General features: G+C 46.8%; 1 protein-coding gene across 1 annotated transcript in view; it reads left to right on the forward strand.

Annotated features, from left to right (window-relative positions):
* The window catches only part of SCFD2 (sec1 family domain containing 2), a 394,561-nt gene extending 372,196 nt beyond the window's left edge, over positions 1 to 22,365 (forward strand). The window contains exons 8-9 of the mRNA XM_006047767.4: positions 9,399 to 9,518; positions 21,271 to 22,365. Of these exons, the coding sequence (XP_006047829.4) occupies positions 9,399 to 9,518; positions 21,271 to 21,363 (213 nt within the window). The 3' untranslated portion in view covers positions 21,364 to 22,365. The remainder of the gene's footprint in view (positions 1 to 9,398; positions 9,519 to 21,270) is intronic.
* Positions 22,366 to 26,099: the final 3,734 nt, after the last annotated feature.

A 26,099-nucleotide genomic window follows, 5' to 3' on the forward strand; every position in this document is an offset into this window, starting at 1 on the left:
CCAAGGAGGGTATTTGGGAGAAGAGACCCCAGCAGTCAGGAACACAGTGTGTGATGGGATAGGTCAAGCAAGAGGAGAGCCCAGGAGGCAGGAAAGACACTGAGAGGGCTTGGAAAACAGAGAGGGGTTGGGGTGGGGGTGGGAGTCTCCAGAATGGGGACGCCATCCACGGCAGCAAATGCAGCAAGGAGGTCGAGCTAATGACAGAGTGACCCTGGCAGCATGGCAGCCTTTGCACTGAGATGAAATAAGTCCCGCAAGGAAACTGGTCATTGGCTGACATTGCCGAAGAACTAAAAGTACAGAGTTTTAAGAGATGAGAGCTAGTAAAAATGCTTTCAGTTTGAAAAATCTGTTTATATATATGAGGGCGTGTGGAATGTATCCCACTCTTCTCTGAGGCAGACCTGGATTTCTGTCTCAGCCCTATAGCTTACGAATTGGAAAACTTGGGACAAGTCACTTCCCCTCTGTAAGCCTCACTGTCTCTGTCTGTAAAATGGAGCTTCTACCTACTTCACAGATTCTAAGATTGTGCAAAGTAATCCTTGCCCTGTGCGTGCATGCCAAGTGACTTCAGTTGTGTCCGACTCCATGCAGCCCTATGGATTATATAGCCCACTAGGCTCCTCTGGCCATGGGTTTCTCCAGGCAAGAATGCTGGAGTGGGTTGCCTATTCCCTTCTCCAGGGGAATCTTCCCTACTCAGGGATCAAACCCATGTCTCTTACTTCTCCTGTGTTGGCAGGCGGGTTCTTTACCGCTAGTACCACGTAAGAACCCCAACCCTGCTTTATTTCCTCCATAGCACTTACTGCTTTCCTCACTTATCAATTTACTTCTGTATTTTGTCATATTCCCCAACAAAAATATAAATTCTTTGATGGCAGAGATGCTTCTTGGTTCATTCACCGCTGAGTTCCCAGTGCCTACAGCAGTGTCTGGCCCATAGTACTTGCTCAATAGGTATTTGTGGAACGGATGAATGAATGAATAAAAAGCGGGGCTGGACGTGAAGTGTTCAGTGGCCGCAGCGGTGCTGTTACTGACTCTTCTGGGGACAAGAGCCATTACGAGGCCACCTTCAAAGTCAGCACAGCTGCTCTCAGGGCCCAGGGACCTTTGGGCCAACGCTCCCATTATGCTGTCTCCCTCCTACGAGGCCTGCCCACTGTTGGAGAATGGAGGACCTGACCGTTGCGTGTGCTGGGGACAAATGAGTCAGTCATGAAGAGAAACAGAGTGGAGAGGAATCAGCAGCTGGGTTCCCGGAATGCCCAGCGAACTCCAGGGAACCAGGAGCAGAGGAAACACTTCCCATAGAAACCAGTCAGGACATCAAAGAGTGCTCTTGGGGCCACAGCTGCAGAGAAGGTGTCCGCATCCTTGGCTTCAAAGGCTGGGTAAATGGTGGGGAGAAATGGTCTTCTCTGACCAGAACTGATGTCTTAAAATCACAGCCAATGAAGGTTTAGAAATGTCTTAAAGTCACAGCCAGTGAAGGTTTAGAAAATGAAAGAAAGGGCAGTGAGCCCGACTTGCTTTATTAATCTGTGTGTTTATTATGGCAGTAATGACGTTTACATCTTGCAACTTCAAAGTGCCCTACACCGTGAACTCACATACAAATGAGACTCAGCCGAGTGTGGCTGATTATAAGGAATGTGTTATTCTGATGGAAAAGACTGGAAAGACTCCACTTCCCAATAGTCTGCCAACTTGATGTGTTCTATAAAGGAAGCTGGTATCAAAACATAAATCTAAACAGAAACCAAAATAGCAAACAGCAACATGCATTAATGGCACCCGTTAATTTGTACCAAAATCAACATTCTCTCAACTCCTTGGCCCAGGGGTATTGATCCCTGTTGCTGTTTCTTTTTTCCTTTTCATCTTTCAATGCATCCTTCCAAGATTCTTGCAGTGTACTTCAGAGTCCGGACTCTCTTATGGAAAGCATATGTCTTTGAGAACATGCTGTACCAATGTGAAGTTCTGAAGCCAGTTGTATTTCTGTCCCAGGAATAAGTGAGAAACAATTGTTTGTGGGTTGGAAGGAACTTCAGGTTGTTACTCAGCCAGGAAAACCATGCATAGAATGGAGTGTCTAAAAGATCTCTCTCTTAGAGAGAGAGCTAAGGAAAGAAAGACATCTCCAGTTAACCTGTGGACCTCATCCATTCATTCTTTTTATTCACGCAACACTTGTTGAAAGTTTACCATGAGCTAGCTCTATGCTCAGAGCCCAAAACATCAAGATAAATACGATCAATCCCTACCCTCCAGTAGCTTACAGTCTAGGAGAGGAGATAGGCAGGCCTATTGAGGTTTCAGCCCGTGTGACAAGGCCAGGGCAGAGGTGTCTATCAGATTCAGGTCATGGGGCAGGAGTTGAGAGGTGGTTAGAGAGAGATTTTTAGAGGCGAGGATGGCTTTTAAAGAGAGAAGGAAGGAGATAAAGAAGAGCAGACAAATATGCAACAAGCAGCAAAGGTTTACTGTATAGCACAGGGAACTACAGTCAATATCTTATAATAACCTATAATGGAAAATAATTTCAAAAATAATGTATGTGTATTTATATAACTGAATCACCTTGCTATGTACCTGAAATGTAAGTCAACTGTGCTTCAATAAAACATATATGTTAAGATAAAAAGGAGAGCCAAGGGCACTTTACACAGAGGAAACTGCCCATGCCACATAACATAAGACAATGCAGATGGTGCTCAAAGTGTTTAATACCTGGAATGTGATGGGCACAGACAGAGGCCACTGGTGTGGCCAGGCCAAACCCACCCATGTGGTCCCAACCAATTCCTGTGGGCCCCAGATCTTTCCCACTAATACAGAAAAACCCTTGGGGTATATCATTGAACAAGAAAAGCAAAGTCCAGTATTGAGCAGCTAGAAGTCAAGATAGCAGTTGCCCCTTGGCGAGGTAGTGACATGAAGGGGGCATGAAGGGATCCAGAGTGCCAGCTTTCTGTTTCTGATCTAAGTACTGGTCACAAGGGTTTGGTTTATGAAAATAAATTGAACACTTGTGATAAATGCTCTTTTCAGGGCAAGTGTTCAGTAAAATGTTGCATGTTTAGCAAAATGTTTTTTTTTAAATACCATGCATTCATGGATGGTTCAGGTCTTTGAGTGACTCCAGCAAACAGTGTATATGGAGGAGATGAAAATGGAGACAAAAAGCAAAGCCATGTGAGCAAAACCTTATATACTGAATTGAGGAGTCTGAACTTTATCCTTCCTGGCTCTGAGCATGTGAGGAGGTGACCGGTGTTTAAGACTGTAACCTCTGCAGTTTGGCCCCTGCCTCCACGATTTAGTCACTATATGTAAACTTCAGTCTCTTCATCTGCATCATATACCAATGATTGTATTTGCCTCCTAAGGATTTTTGAGAATGAGATAAGATAATGCACAAAGATTCAATGATAAATATTTGCACTTTAGAAAGTTCACTTAAGCAGGAATGAGAAGAATGGATGGGGGTGGCCAGACGAGGGACAGGAAGACAAGTTAGAAGACTCTAGCAATAATCTGGAGAAGGCAATGGCACCCCACTCCAGTACTCTTGCCTGGAAAATCCCATGGATGGAGGAGCCTGGTAGGCTGCAGTCCATGGGGTTGCTAAGAGTCAGACACAACTGAGCGACTTCCCTTTCACTTTTCACTTTCATGCATTGGAGAAGGAAATGGCAACCCACTCCGGTGTTCTTGCCTGGAGAATCCCAGGGACGGGGGAGCCTGGTGGGCTTCCGTCAATGGGGTCGCACAGAGTCGGACAAGACTGAAGCGACTTAGCAGCAGCAGCAGCAGCAATAATCTAGTAAAGAAGAAATGAGGGACTTCCCTAGTGGCCCAGTGACTAAGACTCGGAGCCCCCAGTGCAGGGGCCAGGGTTCAATCCCTGGTCAGGGAGCTAGATCCCACATGCCACAACAAAGAGTTTGCATGCTGCAACTAAAACCTAGCACAGCCAAAATAAATAATAAATATAAGGATTAAAAAGAAGAAGAAATGAAAGCCAACCAGAACAGGGATAGTGGGAATCAAAGAGAGATCAGTAAATTGGAGGGGGCAGAATTAACAGACTTACCTAGGAGATCAAAAAGATAGCAAGTCCAAGATGACTTCTAGGTATCTGGCCCAGGTGACTGTGAAGGTAGTGATGCTTATAAAAAGTTAAGAGAAGGAATAGACTTGGCAGGGGGTGGGGAGTGGTTAAAATCATGCACCAAATTTGAAATCTGTTGAGTTTAGGAATGCCAGGAGGCATCCAGGTGGAGATGGCCACTGGAACTAAATAGAGATGCTGAAGACATAGATTTGGGAAGAATTAAAAGATTATTGGAGGCATATAAGTAGATGAGGTCCTCAAGTGAGAGTATCACAGTTCAGTTCAGTTCAGTCACTCAGTTATGTCCGACTTTTTGTGACCCCATGGACTGCAGCACACCAGGCCTCCCTGTCCATCACCAACCCCCACAGTTTACTCAAACTCATGTCCATTGAGTCGGTGATGTCGGTGATGTCATCAAACCATTTCATCCTCTGTCGTCCCCTTCTCTTCCTGCCTTCAGTCTTTCCCAGCATCAGGGTCTTTTCCAATGAGTCAGTTTTTCGCATCAGGTGGTGAAAGTATTGGAGCTTCAGCTTCAGCATCCTTCCAATGAATAGTCAGGACTGATTTCCTTTAGAATGGACTGGTTGGATCTCCTTGCAGTCCAGGGGACTCTCAAGAGTCTTCTCCAACACCACAGTTCAAAAGCATCAGTTCTTTGGTGCTCAGCTTTCTCACATCCATACACAACTACTGGAAAAACCATACTTTGACTACATTGACCTTTGTTGGCAAAGTAACATCTCTGCTTTTTAATATGCTGTCTAGGTTGGTCATAACTTTTCTTCCAAGGAGTAAACGTCTTTTAATTTTATGGCTGCAGTCACTATCTGCAGTGACATTGGAGCTCAAAAAAAGTCCATCACTGTTTCCACTGTTTCCCCATCTATTTGCCATGAAGTGATGGGACCAGATGCCATGATCTTAGTTTTCTGAATGTTGTGTCTTAAGCCAACTTTTTCACTCTCCTCTTTCACTTTCATCAGGAGGCTCTTTAGTTCCTCTTCACTTTCTGCCATAAGGGTGGTGTCATCTGCATATCTGAGATTATTGATATTTCTCCTGGCAATCTTGATTCCAGCTTGTGCTTCATCCAGCCCAGCGTTTCTCATGAGGTACTCCGCATATAAGTTAAATAAGCAGGGTGACAATATACAGCCTTGACATATTCCTTTCCCAATTTGGAACCAGTCTGTTGTTCCATGTCCAGTTCTAACTGTTGCTTCCTGACCTGCATATAGGTTTCTCAAGAGGCAGGTCAGGTGGTCTGGTATTCCCATCTCTTGAAGAATTTTCCACAGTTTGTTGTGATCCACCCAGTCAAAGGCTTTAGCATAGTCAATAAAGCAGAAATAGATGTTTTTGTGGAACTCTGTTGCCTTTTTGATGATCCAACGGATGTTGGCAATTTGATCTCTGGTTCTTCTGCCTTTTCTAAATCCAGCTGGAATATCTGGAAGTTCATGGTTCACGTATTGCTGAAGCCTGGCTTGGAGAATTTTGAGCATTACTTTACTAGCGTGTGAGATGAGTGCAATTGTGTGGTAGTTTGAGCATTCTTTGGCATTGCCTTTCTTTGGGATTAGAATGAAAACTGACCTTTTCCAGTCCTGTGGCCACTGCTGAGTTTTCCAAATTTGCTGGTCTATTGAATGCAGCACTTTCACAACATCATCTTTCAGGATTTGAAATAGCTCAACTGGAATTCCATCACCTCCACTAGCTTTGTTTGTAGTGATGCTTCCTAAGGCCCACTTGATTTCACATTCCAGGATGTCTGGCTCTAGGTGAGTGATCACACCATCGTGATTATCTGGGTCATGAAGATCTTTTTTGTATAGTTCTTCTGTGTATTCTTGCCACCTCTTCTTAATATCTTCTGCTTCTGTTAGGACCATACCATTTCTGTCCTTTATTGTGTCCGTCTTTGCATGAAATATTCCCTTGGTATCTCTAATTTTCTTGAAGAGATCTCTAGTCTTTCCCATTCTATTGTTCTCCTCTATTTCTTTGCACTGACCACTGAGGAAGGCTTTTCTTGCTATTCTTTGGAACTCTGCATCAGATGCTTATATCTTTCCTTTTCTCCTCTGCTTTTCACGTCTCTTCTTTTCACAGCTATTTGTAAGGCCTCCTCAGACGGTCATTTTGCTTTTTTGCATTTCTTTTCCATGGGGATGGTCTTGATCCCTGTCTCCTGTACAGTGTTACAAACCTCCATCCATAGTTCTTCAGGCACTCTGTCTATCAGATCTAGTCCCTTAAATCTATTTCTCACTTCCACTGTATAATCATATGGGATTTGATTTAGGTCATACCTGAATGGTCTAGTGGTTTTCCCTACTTTCTTCAATTTAAGTCTGAATTTGGCAATAAGGAGTTCATGATCTGAGCCACAGTCAGCTCCTGGTGTGTTTTTGCTGACTGTATAGAGCTTCTCCATCTTTGGCTGCAAAGAATATAATCAGTCTGATTTCAGTGTTGTCCACCTGGTGATGTTCATGTGTAGAGTCTTCTCTTGTGTTGTTGGAAAAGGGTATTTGCTATGACCAGTGTATTCTTTTGGCAAAACTCTATTAGCCTTTGCCCTGCTTCATTCTGTACTCCAAGGCCAAATTTGCCTGTCACTCCAGGTGTTTCTTGACTTCCTACTTTTGCATTCCAGTCCTCTATGATGAAAAGAGTATCTTTTTAGGGTGTTAGTCCTAGAAGGTCTAATAGGTTTTCATAGAACTGTTCAACTTCAGCTTCTTCAGTGTTACTGGTCGGGGCATAGACTTGGATTACTGTGATACTGAATGGTTTGCCTTGGAAACGAACAGAGAACATTCTGTTTTTTTTGAGATTGCATCCAAGTACTACATTTCAGACTCTTTTGTTGACTATGATGGCTACTCTATTTCTTCTAAGGGATTCCTGCCCACAGTAGTAGGTATAATAGTCTTTAATCTGAGTTAAATTCACCCATTCCAGTCCATTTTAGGTCACTGATTCCTAGCACAGGGTCAAAGATAAAGCCCAAGGAATATCAACAATTGAGCAGACCAAGAAAAGGAACCTATGAAGAAATGTGAGAAGAAGCCATGGGAAAGGTAGAAGGAAGACCCCAGAGAGAGTGCTATTTTGGTAGCCAAGAAGGAAGTCATCAGCTGGGACACATGCCACAGAAATGTCCAGATAATGAAGACAAATGTCTGCCGACCCCTATCTGTGACAGCCATTGGTGACTATCAGATCAGATCAATTGCTCAGTCGTGTCTGACTCTTTGCAACCCCATGAATCGCAGCACGCCAGGCCTCCCTGTCCATCACCAACTCCTGGAGTTCACTCAGACTCACGTCCATCGAGTCAGTGATGCCATCCAGCCATCTCATCCTCTGTCGTCCCCTTCTCCTCCTGCCCCCAATCCCTCCCAGCATCAGAGTCTTTTCCAATGAGTCAACTCTTCGCATGAGGTGGCCAAAGTACTGGAGTTTCAGCTTCAGCATCATTCCTTCCAAAGAAATCCCAGGGCTGATCTCCTTCAGAATGGACTGGTTGGATCCCCTTGCAGTCCAAGGGACTCTCAAGAGTCTTCTCCAACACCACAGTTCAAAAGCATCAATTCTTCGGCGCTCAACCTTCTTCACAGTCCAACTCTCACATCCATACATGAGCACAGGAAAAACCATAGCCTTGACTATAGTGAGAGCTATTACAGGGAACAGCAGGACAGGAGCAGCACGGCTGTGCACGTGTGGTACCTGGACTGGAGGACAGCCGTCAACAAATGCAGTCAAGGGAAGGAACCCCAGGGCAGAAAGTTGGGGGTGGGGCGGGGAGTCTAGAGGCTGTTTCTAAAGATCCAAGAGTTCTGTAACTTTGTCCACTGCCCATTTGGAAGAAGTTTAGACCCACTTTTCCTTCTTTCTTCCTGCCTTTTGTTTTTCCCTTCCCTCCCCCGATTTCTCCCCATCCTTCCCTCCCTCCCTCTTCACTCTGAGTTTCCTCTCTAGAAGCCAAGGAATGACTTATGTAACTGGAAGCACTTAATGTATTACCTTCCTAAGTGTTTTAAAATAAGATACTGAAAAGTTATATTTAGGCAAGGGAGTCAGAAGAACCAAGATGAAAAAAGAGTTGGAGCCAGGGTAAGAGAAGGGCTGGCTCTCTTCCTCTCAACCTGCTGCCCTCCCTGCCACCCATGGGGACCATCCTTTGGCCCAAAGATGGCTTGTGTGTTAGTGAGTGTGGTGAGCACAGACACTTACCTACTTTGTCTACCATCTTCTGGCTAGAAACCCGCCTGCTTCTCCCGCCTCTGGGTTCACTGGTCATGCAGGCAGCTGGCAGCATCCTTCCTATAATGACTCCATGTGGCTGTCCTGCTCACTCCCCCCAGCTGGTGACCTCTTCCCTGCAGAACTTGGCTCATACCACTTGTACCCACTCCTCACCGAACCATCCTGAACTTGCAGGTAGGACTCAAACACACTGTCTTCAGGAGCCCCCTCTTGTCCGCTTCGGTTAGTCATCAGGTCTACATGTTGGCATTGTGCATTTCCTGAGACGGTACTGGGGGATGCTCTCATTTTAGTCGTTTATACTGTGCCTCACTGGTGAGACCTTGAGGCCCTGGCAGGGATTCTCCACGACATTCAGTGCAGCATCGCAGGCAAGTGCGATCCTCAGCTGAGGTTGGTTTGCAGAAGGTAAGGGCATGAATTCTGCCCCCAAGGGTGGGCACGGGGCTCTTGCATCTTTGTCCACCCTTTACGTCCTCCTCCCTAGGGATGTGACCATCTTTCAATGCCACAGGCATTTATTGAGCACCTACTCTGAAACGGCACCAAGTATTCTGGGACTTCAGCAGTGAACCAGGCAGACAAGATCGCTGCCTCCTCAGTTTGTGTTCCATTAACGGAGACAGCCATCAAACAAACGTGTAAGCAGAGATGATAACTCCAGGCTGTGGCTATTGCTTGGAAGGAACTGCACAGGCTCTGTAAGGCAGGAGCACATTTGTGTTGAGACCTGTAGACTGAAAAGGAAGGGAAAGTTGCCCTCAGTCTTCTCTGTTATTTAATAGCTCCTGCTCCTTTAACTTCTCTTTCAATAAAATATTTATGTAAAGGGCTGTAGGAAGGCGACATGCCAGGCATCCTCCTCATCAATGGGCTCACACCCCCTAACACATCGTACCCTTAACAAATTATAATCTCTCGAGTGGCTGTTCACCGCACCTGAAGACACCTCTAACGCTAGGCACGTTTTGTTTTGCAGGTGAGCCGGCCTCATCCCAGCGACCACCCTCTCCTCATCCTCTTCGTGGTGGGCGGAGTCACAGTCTCTGAAGCCAAAATGATCAAAGACCTAGTGCCGTCCCTGAAGCCGGGAACCCAGGTACTGAGTCCTCAGTGACGCTTGGTGACATGATCTGAATGGGAAGCCTGGACAGGGGGAAGGGTGGGCCTCCGTTAGGCTTCCCAGCCGTCTGCGTCACCATCCCGCAGCCTCCCCTCCCCTGCTCCTTCTACCTGTCCCAGGCCTGAGACCTCTCCTACCCCTGGGCTGCAGTGCTATTCCCCTGATTCCTAAAAGGCATGTCTTCTCTGATGTCCAAGCAGTCCTTAATTACTCTAGCGATTTCACCTCTTACCAGGCTCTAGATAATTGAGGGTGGTTCCCAGAGACCCTCTCGCCATGGAGAGGACAGAAAGGCACCTGGTCTGGACAGTGACAAGTGCAGTGTCTTTCTTCTCTACCTCCTGCCAGGCTCCGTCTCCCTCCCCACAAAATGCCCCCGGTGGTTAAGGCACAGCCCTCCTCCGTCTGCCTTTTACTAGCCAGGTGATCCCAGTGAGAAAAGCCTTCGGTTTTCTCACTGAAGCAACAGGGTGGGGTGACTGTGAATCTTAACTGAGAGATGGGAGAGAATGTGCTTCTTAGTGCAGTGCCCAGCACATAGCCCTTGATACAAGTGGCCAAGGTTATTATCAAAAACCACTTCTGAGCAGTTGCCACCCTACCCTGCAGCAGGATCTCAGGGAGAGGGACTTGAGGAACAGGCAAGGACTTCCCTGTCTCTGGAAGCTCTCAGCTGGCTGGGGCAGCAGAGCCTGTAACTCAGTAAGACTGAAAAATCCTTGCCTTAGTAGGTTCCCAAAGCAGCCTGAAACAGAAGGCTGCAAGCAGACTTTACATGGGAGGGGATCCCAAGAAGCAGAAGGGAGGGAACTGGAAGAGAGACAGTGGAGGGAGAAAAGCCAGTACAGAGTCTGTGGCCGGGCTGCTTGCTGCTGTGGGTACCCCAGGCTCTGTCCTCCCAGGGCCGAGGACTGTCCTCGGAACTGCCCTGCTGGGGGATGAAGTGCCTGGGACTTCACCCTGAGGTTGAGGCTTGTCTCCTGGGGCCTGTCTTCGGCTTTGTGCTGGGTCTGTATGCTGCCAGCAGCCTTCTGTGGTTTGGAGACAGCAGAACAGAGATGCCAGTGCAGTGCTTTGGGTAGGATGCCAGCTCAGAAGAGAACTGTCCACCACAACCGCACAGAATCCTGGTGGTATTCCAGCCATGTCTGGCTGCCCCCCCTCCTCCCTGGGGGAGAGGTACAGATGCCCATGTCTCCTACTTCCACCCACTCAGCCAGCCAAGGAGCCCCTATCCCCGCTGGCATCCCAGGCAGCTCGCTGATGGCTCCATTGCTGACCTAGCCTCCTGAAGCAAACGTGCTTTCCTTGAGGACAAAGACTGGGCCTTCCCAGGCCTGTGCACAGGACAGGAGCTCTGTCACATTGAGGTCTGGTGGTGTGATGTTGTTGAGATGGCCAGCCCACCTGGTGGTGTAGAAAAGGCCAGATCTCTGTGGGTCACCAAACACCCAACTTAGGAAAGGGACCCAGGTGTTCAGGGAGCCATGGCATGTTTTTGAGCAAAGGAGTGACCCGTCATTGGCCATGGCCACTTCTGCTGTTACTAACACCTGTCTTGGTCATAGCTGGTGGGATTTCTGGTAAAGTGGTAAATTCAGACTCATCTCACACCCACTCCATCAGCAGTGTTCAGGGTCTGTTTAGTGAGCAGTTGCCTTTTTGAGCAAGACATTCTTTTTTTTATCAGCAAGCATGCTTCTCACTGCCCCTAACATAGTGAACCGAATTCTTAGCTGCTGCATTGTTAACTGGCTGACAGACGTGTTAATCTCCCCTCTAAAAGGATGAAATGCACACTTTTTCAAAGCCATGTGACCTGAGTTGGACAACAGAGACCCGGAATCTGCAGTGGCTCAGTGGCTGGGCTGCAACTGACCGACCTTGTACTCAGTCATCTGCAGAGAGAGTGGCTCAAAGAATTGGGGGCTTCAGGGGCAGGCGTGCCTGCTGCTTGTCCTTTGTGCAGAATGCTCCCCCTGAAGAGTTAACAGGGCCTAGGAAGATTCCAGAGAGGAGTTGTTTACCAGCATGGCCTTCATTCCAAGTCCTGAAAGGAGGTGGATTACCTGCCTGTTTGCTGAAGCAACACCTGCGGAGGCGGGTCTCCCAGTATTAGACCTCCACAGACCGGCAGCTAAGTCAGCCCAGATCTGAGATGTAACCAGCTCCAGCTTCAGAGGTGCATTCAGAGGGATGAGGGCTGGATGCTCTGGCTGTACATGGAAAGGCCTGCTAATCTGTCGCCTGCTTAGGTCTCTGCCGGGGCGCACATGGGAACAACTGAAGGGGGGCAGGTCTGGCAACCAAGAGAATGACTCTAACCTGACCGATGATTTAAACACATGTATCTAATACTGCTGTCTAATACATATCTAATCCAGCCTACGTGTATAGGTCCCTGGGGATGAGGATTTACCCCCCCCTTGCCCATAGCCTACCCAAGTCCTGGAGGCCTTGGCCCTTAGGACTGTTTGCTCTGCCGAGTCCACCTCCACTCCCTCTGAGGTCTCACTCAGCAGTTGCTGCCTGTAGCTCCTGGGCCCCACAGAATCTCCAAACAGATCGGGCTCACCCCTCCTCCACAGGTCCTCTTCCAGGCTGCTCTTCTCCAAACTGGGTGTCTTCAGTCCCTCCAGCGACCTCACTGCAGCCCGTGCCATGAACCTGGGTATCCCAGTTCCCAGGCTGCTCTCCTGGGACCCTGGTCTCTCTTTTCAGGCTCACTTACACCTGAGCTCCTCCCTTGCCAGGGGCTGAGCAGTGCAGAGGCGCTGGGGCCACCTCCTCCTCCCACCACGGCCCCTACCTGCCTCTGGGCCTTCTTTTCCTACCCGCTTCTGCTGGCCTCTCTTCCCTAGCCTCAGGACTTTGCACTTATTTTAATTCCAGCACCTCAGAAAGGATCTGGCACCAGGTGTCATGATTACTCATTGAATATTGAACACTAGAGGGCTTCCCAGGTGGCTCAGTCAGTGAAGAATCCCCTGGAGAATGAAATGGTATCCAGTAGTCTTGCTTGGGAAATCCCATGGACAGGGGGGCCTGGGGGACTACAGTTCATGGGGTTGCTAGAATTGGACGTGACTTAGTGACTAAACCATCACCACTGAACACTAGAAATTCTACTTGCATTATTGAAGTACTGTAAGATAAAAGCAGTTTTTCTGGAGACTACACCAGCCTGTTATTGATTCTGGGATTATGGACAACTAAGACCACCCTGTCTTTTGCATCAGTTGCTGTGATTCATATCTATTCCGTACCACATAGATGCTTTTTGGACCCAGGAATAGGAACTTAACAGCCTCTTATATTGGATTAGTTAATTATTCAGTAAACATTTATTGAGCATCTCCTCTGTGCCAAGCACTGTTCTTTGTGCTGAGGATAGAGCAGTGACCAAGCCAGACATGTACCTTCTTGCCTGGAACTTACACTCCAATAGTGAGTGACTGACATCAAACACAGAAGCTCCAGCCAGACATGAGTGTTCTAGAACAGAGGCAGGTGCTCTGATGGGAATACCTGCAGGAAAGGGGTGGAGGCAGAAGGGTCCTTCAGATGGCATCGGCTTCTCCTGAAGGAGAGGGTTGATGAGCTGAGATGTGCAAGGCATTCAGGGACCCACTCATCAAAGGAAACTGCCAATAGAAGCCACGTAAAGCCCGCATTTCTTGGAGAGAGAAAAGCTTCGTCTAAATTATTTCATCTGATTGATGACTGTCATTTATAACTTTATTGCTACTTCTGTCTTGAGTATTCCTTTGTAAAAGGTGTATGGATTCATTACATATTCTAATGTGTTATCTATAGATTATAAGATAAAGTCAAGCATGTATCTGCTGATACTTTTTAAGTTGACCTGTCTTTATACTTAGAGTGTGTTGTGTGTTAGTTGCTCAGTCATGCCCGACTCTTTGCAACCCCATCGACTGCAGAGGAGCCTGCAATGTAGGATCCCTGGGTCAGGAAGATCCCCTGGAGAAGGAAATGGCAACCCACTCCATCTTGCCTGGAGAATTCCATGGACAGAGGAGCCTGGCAGCCTACAGTCCATAGGGTTGCAAAGAGTCAGGCATGACTGAGCAACTGTCACTCACTCAAGGCACATCCAGAAATAAATTCCCTTCTACAGAGGGTGATAAAGATCTCATGAAACAGTGGCATTCAGAAACCACGTTAGCACCTGCTAGTCCCAGAGGATGGCTGTCCTGCACTACAGTGGGTGTGTTTTCTCTGCTTTCCTCCCCTGGTTGTTGCTAAACGTGCTGATGAGAGAAAGTGGGCAGCTAGAGAAAGCCCTCTTCCCTGACTACAAAAAAAGGGATCAAACAGGCAGCCTCTCAACCCCACCCCAAACAGCCGCAGCCACAAGCAGCTGACTTTGCAGGCTTGCCCTGGCTCTGGAACGCGTGTGCCCAGCACTGGCCTCTTCTCATTGCAGACAGCTCTGCAGGCTAAACCCTGGAGCTGGGAGGTGGCCAAGATGCCAGCCGAAGTCTGGAATTGTGGGAGGAAAATAACAGGGAGGGACCCTCCCAGAAAGTACAGGGAAAGGCCAGCTCAGGAAACAGAGAGAGACAAAGTGGGCCTGACCTGCCGCCACGGCTCTCCACGGTACACGTTGCCCAACCACGCTTTCATGTGCGTCTGCATTTCTGGAACCAAATGTTCAGTGAGACTGTAATAGAAAAAAAAGTAGACCCAGAAATATGCTCGTACACTTACAATTTTGTGCCACTGTAGACGTTTGAGGAGAACTAAATCCTAACTCTAAACCCTGGCTCCAGGTTATTCTAAAATTTAATGCAAGCCCTCAAGGAGAGAAGTCAGGCGACTTCTTTTTTTTTTTTTCCTTCTGGTCTGCATTTAATTTGTTTTGAAGTTTCCTATTCTAAGGAAAACGTCAGTGAGATTTACAGTTTTTCTTCTTTACCTTATAATTTGAAATATTAGACAGCATCACACATGTTCATATTATTCTTATTAATATTGCCCTTTATTCCTATGCATTTCGTGTATCTTTGATATTTGATGCAATCCTCTTAGCAATGCTGAAGTCATTTGCAATAGAAGTTTCTTGTTGTTTTCCCTCAAGTAACTTCCTTTTAAACAACCATCAGAAGGGACAAAAATGGAGACATCTGAAATCTCAGGGGATTCGTTAGAAGAGCCTAAACACAACACACTCACCCCACCAGCAACACAAAGGCAATGAGTTTTCCAGAAAGTTTGATCATGTCTGTTTTAGTCCACTATCCCAGTGGTTTAACAAGACACACCTTTTATGTTTAACACATGTGGCACCTGTACAGATGAGGGCAAATAGTGCCTTGAATATGATATGTGCTCAAGAGCCAGTAATCAGCTGGATGAATATGCATGTTGGTGCCTGTGCATGTGAGTTGCTTGTACTGGAAAGCAGCTCCCAAGTTTAAGAGAAAAATAGAGAAAAAAACATTTTTGTCCCCTGCTCCTTTCAATTCACAGTGTTGGAAATCAAGGGATATGAGTCTAAATCCTGGGCTGCCCTGCTTCCTCTCTTTCAGCAGAAATAGAACAGGAAGATGCCGGCACCTCCAAATTATAGCTATGGCCCAAAAAAGCAAAAAGTGGAGAGAAAGCAGTGGACTGGGCCACTCCTGCAGGAACTAGGGCAGACTGAGCGCAGAGACAGGCGGTTCTTCTTTCAGCTGGAGGAGAACCTGCATGGAGCCCCAAAGGCTGCTTTTTAGGGGCTTGGTTCCGAGGTGCCTTTGGGCCCTCTGGCCCTGCCTCACAGATGGAGATTTTCATCCTTGCCCTCGGTTGCTTGAGAAAAAGCCAGTCCTCTGAAAGGAAGTCTCTAGTGCTTAATTTGCCTCATATCGCATGTTTGATGACTATGTTTATAACATTTAAATTTCATATCCAGCAGGCTGATTTAGAATTGCTTTAAGCATTTTCTTTTTCATTTTAGAGTGTCCTTCCGCACCCCGCCCCCTTCATTTAGCTAAGATTTTTATAATTTTAAGGACTATTTTAGTCAAATAATGCAAAAATACCTTCACTTGAATAGGCTAGAAAACTGAAAATGAACAAAAGACGCCTGAGATGTGAAAATACTTAAGGACCATCAGCTATTATACTGTAAAGGAAATGTTAGCCATGTGATCCTGCTTGTTCTTCAAAATAGGAATTTTAGACAAATGGGTTTTCAGTTAAACCAATTTGAAACAAATTTACACAGAGCCATTATATTTGAGCTACCAGAGCCTCTTGGTGTGAAAATGTTACTGCTGAACATGGCTAAACCCACTTCCTCCTTCCTAGTCTTGTTTTTGTTTATTCAATTAATGAATCATTGGCTAACTTATTGTATCAGGGATCTGCTAGGTATCAGGCACTGTGCTAGCAAACAACAAAGAAACTCAAGGAAACAAGGAATACAGTGTAATAGCAACAGCCATGGGAACATCCTCAGTCTTCAGGGAGAGGTGGTCTGGGAAGGCTTCCTGGAGGTGGTGATGCCTGAGCAGATCGTTGAAGGATGACTAAAAGGTCTTCAGGCAAAGAGTTGGTAACTCTCATTCGAGATGAAGAAACACCTCCAAAGTTCCATTTGTGAAACTGCAAATAGTTTAGAGTGTCTAGAATGTGGAACTGGTGATGAGGGGGATGCTGTGGCCAGGGGCTGGGGTGTGGAGTGCTGAGCAGCCATCAGACTCCAAAGTCTTGCGATGCTCTCTAAGAGGGTGAGGCTTATAGATTTTTGGTTTGTGGTTACCATAAGTTTTTGATATAGCAATTTATCTACATGTAAGACTGGTCTCTTAATTTCAAATGCATGTCCAATAGCCTGCATTTGTACTCTCCTCTTCTCACAGTTGCTGGTTTTGAATTCGTATTTGTGTGGGGTGATTTCCTACCTTTACTGTACATTTGCCTTTACCAGTGAGCTTCCCCATTCATAATTTTCTTATTTTTAGTTATGGCCTCTTCTTTTCCATCTAGAAAAGTTCCTTTAATATTTGTTGTACAGCTAGTTTGGTGGTGCTGAATGCTCTTAGCTTGTGCTTATCTAGAAAGCTTTTGATTTCCCTATCGGGTCTGAACAAGCCTTTGGGTAAAGTATTCTTGATTGTAGGTTTTTCCCTTTCATCACTTTAAATATACTGTGCCACTCCCTCCAGCCTGCAGAGTTTCTGCTGAAAAATCAGCTGATAACCTTACGGGGATTCTCTTGTATGTTATTTGTTGCTGTTCCCTTGTTGCTTTTAATATTTTTCTCTTTGTCTTTAAGTTTTGCCAGTTTGATTAATATGTGTCTTGGTATGTTCTTCCTTCAGTTTATCCTGTATGGGACTCTCTGTGGTTCTTGGACTTGAGTGACTATTTCCTTTACCATATTAGGGCAGCTTTTGGCTATGATCTTTTCAGATGTTTTCTCAGGCCCTTTCTCTCTCTCTCTCTCCTTCTGGGACCCCTATAATGTGAATGTTGATGCCTTTAATGTTGTCCCAGAGGTCCAGTAGACTGTCCTCAGTTCTCTCATTCTTTGTTTATTCTGCAGCAGTGGGTCAAGCTTAGAAAGGGTGGAGGAAGGCAGTCAGGATTTGCAGCCTGTGAGTAAATGCTATCAGGCTTACACGTGGGGAAGACGCCTCTGGCACATCCCCCTCCCCTGTATCAGCCCAGTGACTGCTCTGCGCTGAGTAGAGGGAGCACAGCAGAGGATGGGACTAGTGGAGGCGGTGGTGCTAATGAAGATGAAACCAGCAGGCACCATTTTAAGCCCCTCCAGAGCCTGTCATTGTGCTGAGTATTTTATATCTGTGTTCACATTTGATCCTTATGATAGTCGTGTGAGGTGGGTGTCATTATTTCCACTTCACAGACTAAGAACTTGAGGCTCAGAGTGATCCAGCAAATTCTTCAGGGTCCGTCGTCTGGCAGGTGGCCAACTGAGGCCCCACTCACATTGGACACTCCTAAGGCCACTGTACCATCTGGCGGGAGTCCTTGGTCTCAACGTCCTTCCCTCCTAATGACACTGACACCTCTCAGTTACTTCACAGACTGCCTTTGTTTTCCATTGTTTCTTTCCTACCCTCCAGAACACACCCAAGACGTCCTCTGGTTCAGCCTTCATGCCAAATACCCACTTGTCTAGTTGTGACAGGGTCCCGGTCCTTAGTCCCGGCTCAGTGCAGGTGACTGGGCCAATGTCCATCAGCCACGACTGAAAGCCCAGCCTACACCCTGAGAGTGATGGATTCTTTGGGCTTAGTTGTCACTGCCCTGGAAGTCTGCACATCAACCGAGTCTATAGCCTTTCCCTCCCAGCTCCTCTACCGTGTTCATGAGACGTATGCATCCTCAGAGACTCACTCTAGCCATTATACTTGCCCTCACCTGAGCCAGAGAGGAATCTGCAGTCTTGGCTTTGGAACTAAGGACCCCAGGGGTTAGCATGGTCTAACCATGGTGGTTAGCCCCATCTAACCCAGGTGGTGGGGTCTGGCAAGCACAGGGCAAGGGAGGGGCCTGTGGCCTAGCTACCTGTCCTCCTGTACTTCTCGAGAGTCTACTCTCATGCAAAGGATTCTTGTCTTTATGTGTGGTCTTTTAAAAATGTCTGAATAACGGTCTTTTTAACTTGTTATCTGGGGTTCCCTGGTGGCTCAGATGGTAAAGAATCCTCCTGCAATGTGGGAGACCTGGGTTCAGTCCCTGGGTTGGGAAGATCCCCTGGAGAATGGCATGGCTCCCCATTCCAGTATCCTTGCCTGAAGAATCCCCATGGACAGAGGAGCCTGGCGGGCTCTAGTCCATGGGGTCACAAAGATTCAGACATGGCTGAGCGACTAAGCACAGCACAACCTGTGGTCTACGAATCCTAGTTAGCCACAAACCTCACCTGAAACTATATTCAAAATCTTGTATAGATGAACTTACATGTATTTTTCTAGAGAGTTCTTAGTTTTCCTAATATTCAAAAGGAGGCCTGGGCTTCCCTGGTGGCTCAATAGGTAAAGACTCTGCCTGCAATGCAGGAGACCCAGGTTCAATCCTTTGGTCAAGATGATTCCCTGGAGAAGGCAATGGCTACCCACTCCAGTATTCTTGCCTGAAGAATCACATGGACCGAGGAGCCTGATGGGCTACAGTCCATGGCGTCTCAAGAGTTGGACACGACTTAGTGACTAAACCACCATGACCAGTCGCAAAATCACAGTAAAACAGCAGCTCAGAATTGCTGAGCATCTTGTGTGCATTACGGTCTTCACCTTGGGTAATCCTTGCCGTAATTCTACAAGCTTCTATTTTTCTCCTGGGACAGATAAAGTGAGGCCACAAGCGGAATAACCTTCCCCAGTTTACATAGCCAATCAGCCATGGTGCCGGGCTCTGCTAGCATCTGATGAGCCTGCTGGTCTGGGTACCACCATTCTCAACTATCTGTTGGACTTGGTCTCGAAGACCCTGAGGGGTGAGTAGAGGCCCTCTCCAGAGCCGCAGATTCCAGTGGTGTCTACACCATGTGATAAGAGGGTGCTAGCGTTCACTCTCGGCCCTCAAACTCTCATCACATGGCTTTCAAGGAAAAATGTGAGCACAGACTGCAGTGTACTTCTTCTGCCAAAAATATGACTTGACTGATATTAACCATATATTTTCAAGGATAATTCTCTTTCAAAATAAAAAGTAATCACTGCTTTCAACAGTTAATTTTTGTTTTAAACAGAAAACTTTTTAATACTGAGAACAAGAACATTCTAAAATGCTTTCTTCTCTCCTCCCTTCCCTCTGCTTGTCCTCCACATAAGAGAGTAGGCTCTGTTTTTGGCCAGTGAATTGGTTGATTTATTGGTTTCGTTCTACCTAGCACAATATGGGGGTGCAGGAGGGGAAGAGTAAGTGAGTCTTTTGCTCCCCACCAAGAGACCCAGCCAGGTGGTGTGACCCCTTAGAGCCCAGGCTTTCTGGCCACCTGGGGCCCCTGCAATCAGGGGCTGGGCTCCAGAATCTGACTCCAGTGCCTCCTTCCTCACTTCCCTCATCATCTGGGTGTAAAACCCCTACCTGGGAAAACCTCACCAGATTGACAGAGCATATCGCTGCCCCAGCCCAGCCCTGGAAACAAACTCTCCCAGTGCTGCAGAGGGAACTCTTCCCCACAGGAGTAGCTGAGTCTTGGGGAAGCAGAGGGGGATACCATGACAACAGGCCAGAGAGGTCCAAGTGTCCATGTGGACTCGGAGTAAGCAGCCTTCCCAGAGCCCTTGATAATGGAGAAGTGACCCGATAGGCACTTGGACACTGGAGCCAGCCTGCCTGGGTTGGAATCCTGATTCAGCTTCTTCCTGTGTGTCCTTGGTCAAGTTACTTAATCTTTCTGTTTTTCTTTTTCCTCATCTGCAAATAGGGTTGTTATGACGATTAAATGGATATTAAATGAGAGCATCCTCTGTGCCTGGCACATCATAAGAACTAATAAATATTAGCAAATATCATTATTATCATCATTGTCATGGGTGGAAATGTGTCCCCTCCCAAAAGATGTTAAAGTCCAAACCCCTAGTACCTGTGAATGTGGCCTTATTTGGAAATAGGTCTTTGCAGATGATCAGTTTAGATGAAGGGCTTTCCAGGTGGTGCTAGCGGTAAAGAACCTACCTGCCAATGCAGGACATGTAGGAGACGCAGGGTTCAATCCCGGGTCAGGAAGATTCCCCTGGAGTAGGAAACGGCAACTTACTCCAGTATTCTTGCCTGGAAAATTCTATGGACAGAGGAGCCTGGCCAACTGAGCAACTGAGCACAATTAAGATCAGGTCATTAACCAGTCCACGTTTGATGCATGAAATGGGGCACTCAAAGCTGGTCACTGGGACCCAGAGAGATGGAATGAGGGAGAGGTGAGAGGGGGTTTCGGGACAGGGGGACACATGTACACCTATGGCTGATTCATGTTAATGTATGGGAAAAACCACCACAATACCGTAAAGTAATTAGCCTCCAATTAAAATAATTAATTAAAAAAAAGATGAGGTCATTAGGGTAAGCTCTAATCCTATACAACTGTGTCCTTATCAAAGGGGAAAGAGAGACCCAGAGACAGACACGCAGAGGGAAGACAGGGTGAAGACATGAGGGAGCTTGAGGGGGAAGGTTCACCCTTGCAACCCGTAGATGGAACCAACCTGCCAACACCTGCATCTTGGACTTCTGACCTCCTGAGCTGTGAGATGATGACTTTCTGTCATGGAAACTGGATACTAGTAGATAGATACAGTCATCATCATCATTATCACCCACAGCAACATGCTGCTCTTGAGTATGCCTTCTCTCTTTCCCGGAAGGAGCAAAGCCTCCCTGGAGGAGAGAGGGACCTCTTTGTGGAGTTCAGATTACCAGATTACAAAGCAAAGGTCTGATTTAGTACAACTAAGCAGCGAGGTGGTGGCTAGGCTTGGCCCTGCCCAGTGCCCACTGGTTAAAGGCTCAGCAGATGCAGCCCTGCTGTCCTGCAAGCCACTCTTCGCAGCCTGCGTTCCCCTTCTTCCACCCGGGACTCAAGAACCCACTGGCATTCCAGCAGCTGCCTTCTGCCTTTTCCTCCACAGTATCCACTCTATGCCTTCCCCTCAAAGAAGGGTGTTGCATTTTATTTCTTGTTACACAATAAGCTGGGGTTGGCTCTCCTAATTGTCTGCAATGTGTTTGCCCCTCCCATTGTTAGGTAATCGTGCTGTCCACGCGACTTCTGAAGCCACTTAATATCCCTGAGCTGTTGTTTGCGACTGACCGGCTGCATCCAGACCTTGGCTTCTAAGCATCTCCTAAGAAGATGAGCCCTACCTGAGCTGGAAATCCCAATACTGTTATCTGTTAAAATCCAATGCCTCCCAAACCAATGTCCCTGTTACTAATCATGGTTATGACTGAATGTTGCCCAAAGGATCTTCATAACCACACAGTGAAGTATTGCTGAGATTTTTTTTTTTAATCATTTTTCTAAAGGCATCAATCAAACTGCCTTTCAGCTGGCTTAACTCATGATAATGCCCATTTATCCTTACCCCTCTCTTTCTGATTCCACCTGCAGGTTCATTCATTCTAAACAAGTGCCTGTCGGTGAGTGTTGGTAGATTACAAGCCGTTTGATCTGCAGTTGCTCCAGGAGAAGTTAGACATGCTTTAGAATCATGGGTGTCAGGAAAGTTTGGTTTTCAAGATAATGTAGCTGAGGAGGGAACACCACGAATGGGATCTGAGGCTTTGTTTCTCTCTTGAGATGAGACATTTCTGAACAGGGGAGGAAAGGAGGGGGGCGGCTAGGGCAGTGCTGATCGTCTGCCTCTGTTGTAAATCTCCTGCCTTTACAAAGAGCTGCATTGTTCCTGTCTGCTTACTGGGCAGGGCTGCCAGCCTGCCTGGAACAGGAGTGGGAGAGAGGTTGATTGGAGCAGCCCATGAAAGGTTTCCTCTCTTCCCAAAGGAAGGCCCCAGTAAAGATATCTGGTCCAGGAGGTCTAGTTTGGAACCCTACCCCTTATGACTTATGATTTCACATTTCTACTGATTACACATTTCTACTTTCTTTTCTGTAAAGCTTAGCCTTCCTTCTAGCCATAACAGAAAAACCTAGACCCACAGAGTGGAATTATATAAGAACTCCAGCAGAAAGGAACCTCTTGGAATCCATGCATTTGTAGGTGTATAGTTGATGGAAATTTCTAGTGTCTCTAAAAGATGTTTACAATAAAGAGGGAAAGCTGAAAAACAATGACTAGTGTGAATTAAACAGGTAGAAGAAATAAAATGTAAACCAAAATGTGTCTCTACTTTTAGTTCTCTGCAAAACACTACCATTTTATGGGAAAACTGTGAAGTTGGAAATCATTTTGAGATGTCATCAAGGCAGGCTTTCTTGACCCCGAGATTCTTTATTTTGTCCAAGTATGTTTTCCACCTAACACTGGTTCTTTCATGGTACTAAAATAGTGGAGACCCCAGATGCTTCATTCTTTCTACTCAGAAGTTTGAATTTGAGTAAGGGAGAAAATGGCAGATAGCCCCAAAGAAATGATCATTAAAGCAAAGATCACTCTTTTTTTTTAAATGAATAAATAACCTCTTGAATTCCCTGGCGGTCCAGTGGTTAGAACTTAACATTTTCCCTGCAGTTCCCTTAGTTCCCTGACCAGGAAACTAAGCATGGCCAATAAATTAATTAATTAATTAATTAATAAAGTAAATAAGTAACCTGTTGTGGGTCTCCAATCTATTCATTTGATCACTCATTCATTCCCAACTCCCCAGTGGCACGTGCCAGGCAGTCCCCAACATTCCAGGCCACAGTGGGGAAGGAGGCTCATCCTGGACTCCAGGTCTCTCACAGAATGACCATCTGGTGCTTTTCCTGAAGCTTGGGCCCTGTGAGAGGATCTGCTCAAGCTTAAGTTTTAAACCATATGTCTATATGCAAAGGAAACTCAGAAAATACAAAACTCAAACTGCTAACAAGCGGTTCCCTCTGGGAAGGAGTCTATTATAGGAGGACTTCACTCCTCTCAATATATTTGTGTCATTTGAATATTTTCACAGTAGATGTATTGATATATTACTCTTGGGCCTTTAATGTATTTTTACAAGTTGATTTCCTCTTGTGTAAAAAGAATATTCCAAAGCTTCTAATCTGAAGTGGTAAACAAAGGAAGTTTCTGATTGTAAATGTTACCCATCATCAGTTACTGTGTTCCCCAAACGCTCACAATACTAGATTAAATATAGCCAAAGGCAGTCTCTGAGTGGTGGGGGAAACATCAAAAGTTTAGTTTATAATCATCTTTTTCCATCTCTGTGGTCACCGGTTGTAGAAACTGAGCTAGGCAGACAATCAGATAGCAGAAGGCTTTGGAGGAAAGGTGAGCTGAAAGAAGATCGTGGTGACCAGAGTTTGCTTTGAATAAAAAGGTCGGAGGCACAGGACAGGGTGCTGCTCCTTGAATGAAAAGCAGGAGCAAAATGAAGACTTGGTGTAAATCCTGCAAAGGGCCTTCAGCAGATAAGGAAAAAGCAGGGACTCCAGAAGTAGCACATCTGGCCCTGGGTGGAGGATGGGGTGGGGGGTGCAGGGAACAGTTGTGTTCTTGGTATCTTGTGAAGCAGCAGTGGTTAGAACAGAGCTCCACAGTCTTGTCTGGGTTTGAGTCTCAGCTCGCCACTGCCAGCAATGTGGAGATCTCCAGGCCTCAGCACCTCCATCTATAAACTCCAGGGAATAATAATGAGCGGTCCCCACCTTGTGAGAGGGCTGCTGTAGAAGGATCCCATCCCTAACACAGCTAGCCTGTGGCACTGAGCAAGGTGGGTTTTCACTCCTGGTTTATTTATTGTAACAGATAAAGCTCTGTAATTCCTAGTGGCCTTTTCCAAGCACCATCTTGACTTACCAGCAGAGACTCAGCGGGGCAACCCCACACCACCACCCAACACTGGAGTTACCCAAGGTCTCATTCCTAAGGGATTTCACCACAAGCTTGAGCAACAGCTTTATCCTCCACAGGGTATAAAGTGAATGTTGAAATCTCATTTTTCACCAGCACAAGGGGCTCACCGCAAGCAGGCCCACAGCTCTGGAACCTGGGATTCGGGCAGGGTGGTGGCCAGGTGCTGACAGGGAGCCCCAGGCCAGGAGCATTCAGCCACCTCAGCCCACGACTCAGTGCCAGGCCGGCTGTAGAGTGTTTGGATGGTTTTGATTTGCAGCAGGGAGGAAACTTGAAAGCCAGACATCTCTACAGACGAGGATCTGCTGCTGAGGCAGACGGGCTGTGGGCCGTGCTGGCCCCTGTTCCAGCCTGGACGTCTTTGTTACTGAACTGGGACTGGAGGCCAGTGAGCAGCTGGCTGATGGCAAGAGCAGATGTGGCCTTGGCAGCCAGGCAGGCCTGGGCCAGGGAGAAGCCATGAGCCCGGGGTAGCAACAAGGAGGCTAAGGGAAGCCTGATGAAGAACATGGGGCCAAGACAGGGAGGGCCCACATCTGCAAGCCAGAGGAACAGAGAAGCGATGGTGGCTTGCAAAGTCGTGAGCTGGCAAAGTCGTGAGCTGGCTGCCTGGTGTCTGGGCATCAGGCAGACCTGGGTGGAGTCTTGAATCTGAATCTGCCACTTAGGAGCTTGTTTTTCTGAGCCTCCCTACTCTGTGTCTGTAGAAGGGACTAAAGATGGATTGTGGGGTTGATGTGAAGAATGAAAGTTATTTCAAATCCCCCTCCAGTGCTGGGGTTTTCAGTCAATAGAAACAATGACTGCCTGTGTGATCCCAGCTTTCATCTGTCCGACTCTCAGTTTTCTCATCTTTAAACTGGAAATGCTATCATTACCTTCCTTGCAGGATTCTTCAAAAGATTAAAGGAGATGGATTATAGTCTGGCATACTGTAAATGCTCAGTAATTCCGACTCCTTTCTTCACTCCCTGAACACACACACACCTTTCCCTTCTACCCAGGTGGCAGGGAGTCCATCCCCTACCTAGGTAGGAGGGGACCATCCTCGGTGCCATGTGATTGCACATACTAAAAACAAACGAGGGATTCAGAGATATAACGAAAGAGAGGAACAAAGGTAACAAAATAGGAAGATAAATTCGTGAGAAGAAAACATGGTGTACTCTAGAACTATAGTCAAGTCAGCCTGAGACAGTGGACAGGAGTGGAACTCAGGTGGTTTCTAGCCAGGGGTCAATTTCTCTCTTCCAGAGTGGCCTCCAGTGAAGCATTATCCCCAGGATGGATGAGAACCCTGAGAATCTTTCAGCTCGAATTTCTGAAAGGAAGTTTAAGAGACCGAGTCCAGTGTGGTGGGGAAGTGAGAGGCAATGGAGAAGTGCCAGGAGGTCAGGAAGGACAGCTCACGAGGGAGGAGGAGAGGTCTGCCTGAGCTCTGCAGATTCCTGGAACAGGTGGAATGGAGAGGGAGGCAGCCAGGCACCACTCATAAACAGAGGATGTCCAGCACTGCTCAGCACCACTGCAAGATAAAGCCCCAGGGAACACTCATCTTCTTTATTTCCAGAACATGGGTAGAAGACCATTGTTAAGTATATAAAGATGAACCACTCACTCAGTGGACATTACTAATATAGCCATGTAGGATGAATGAAACCAAACGTGAGCAGAATCTAATCAGAGATCCTTGCTACTGCCTTTGAAAGGAGATGTTTTTAGAATCTCTTGTGAGCACCATTCCCTCCCTGCACCCAATACCTTCTCCGAGATTAGGTTAGGCTTAGGAAGTGTAGAAAATTGCCCTCCACCTAAGGAAGGTGTAGGGCATAACCAGAAGCCCTGTCAAGAGCAGGCAGGACATTTACCCTGTGAAAAAACAGATTTGAACATCTGGCATTGTGCCAGACCCTCAACTCTTCATCATGGCCGCCTCCCTCAGTCCCAAGGCCCCATACATGCAGCAATATGAAATGCTGTGAAGGAGTAAGAACATTGAATATTGTCAGAAAACATTGATTCATGCCCTTTCTGTGAACTCAAGGACATCACTCTA

The sequence above is a fragment of the Bubalus bubalis genome, chromosome 7, assembly GCF_019923935.1.
Source record: "Bubalus bubalis isolate 160015118507 breed Murrah chromosome 7, NDDB_SH_1, whole genome shotgun sequence".
In the NCBI taxonomy this organism is placed as follows: Eukaryota; Metazoa; Chordata; class Mammalia; order Artiodactyla; family Bovidae; genus Bubalus; species Bubalus bubalis.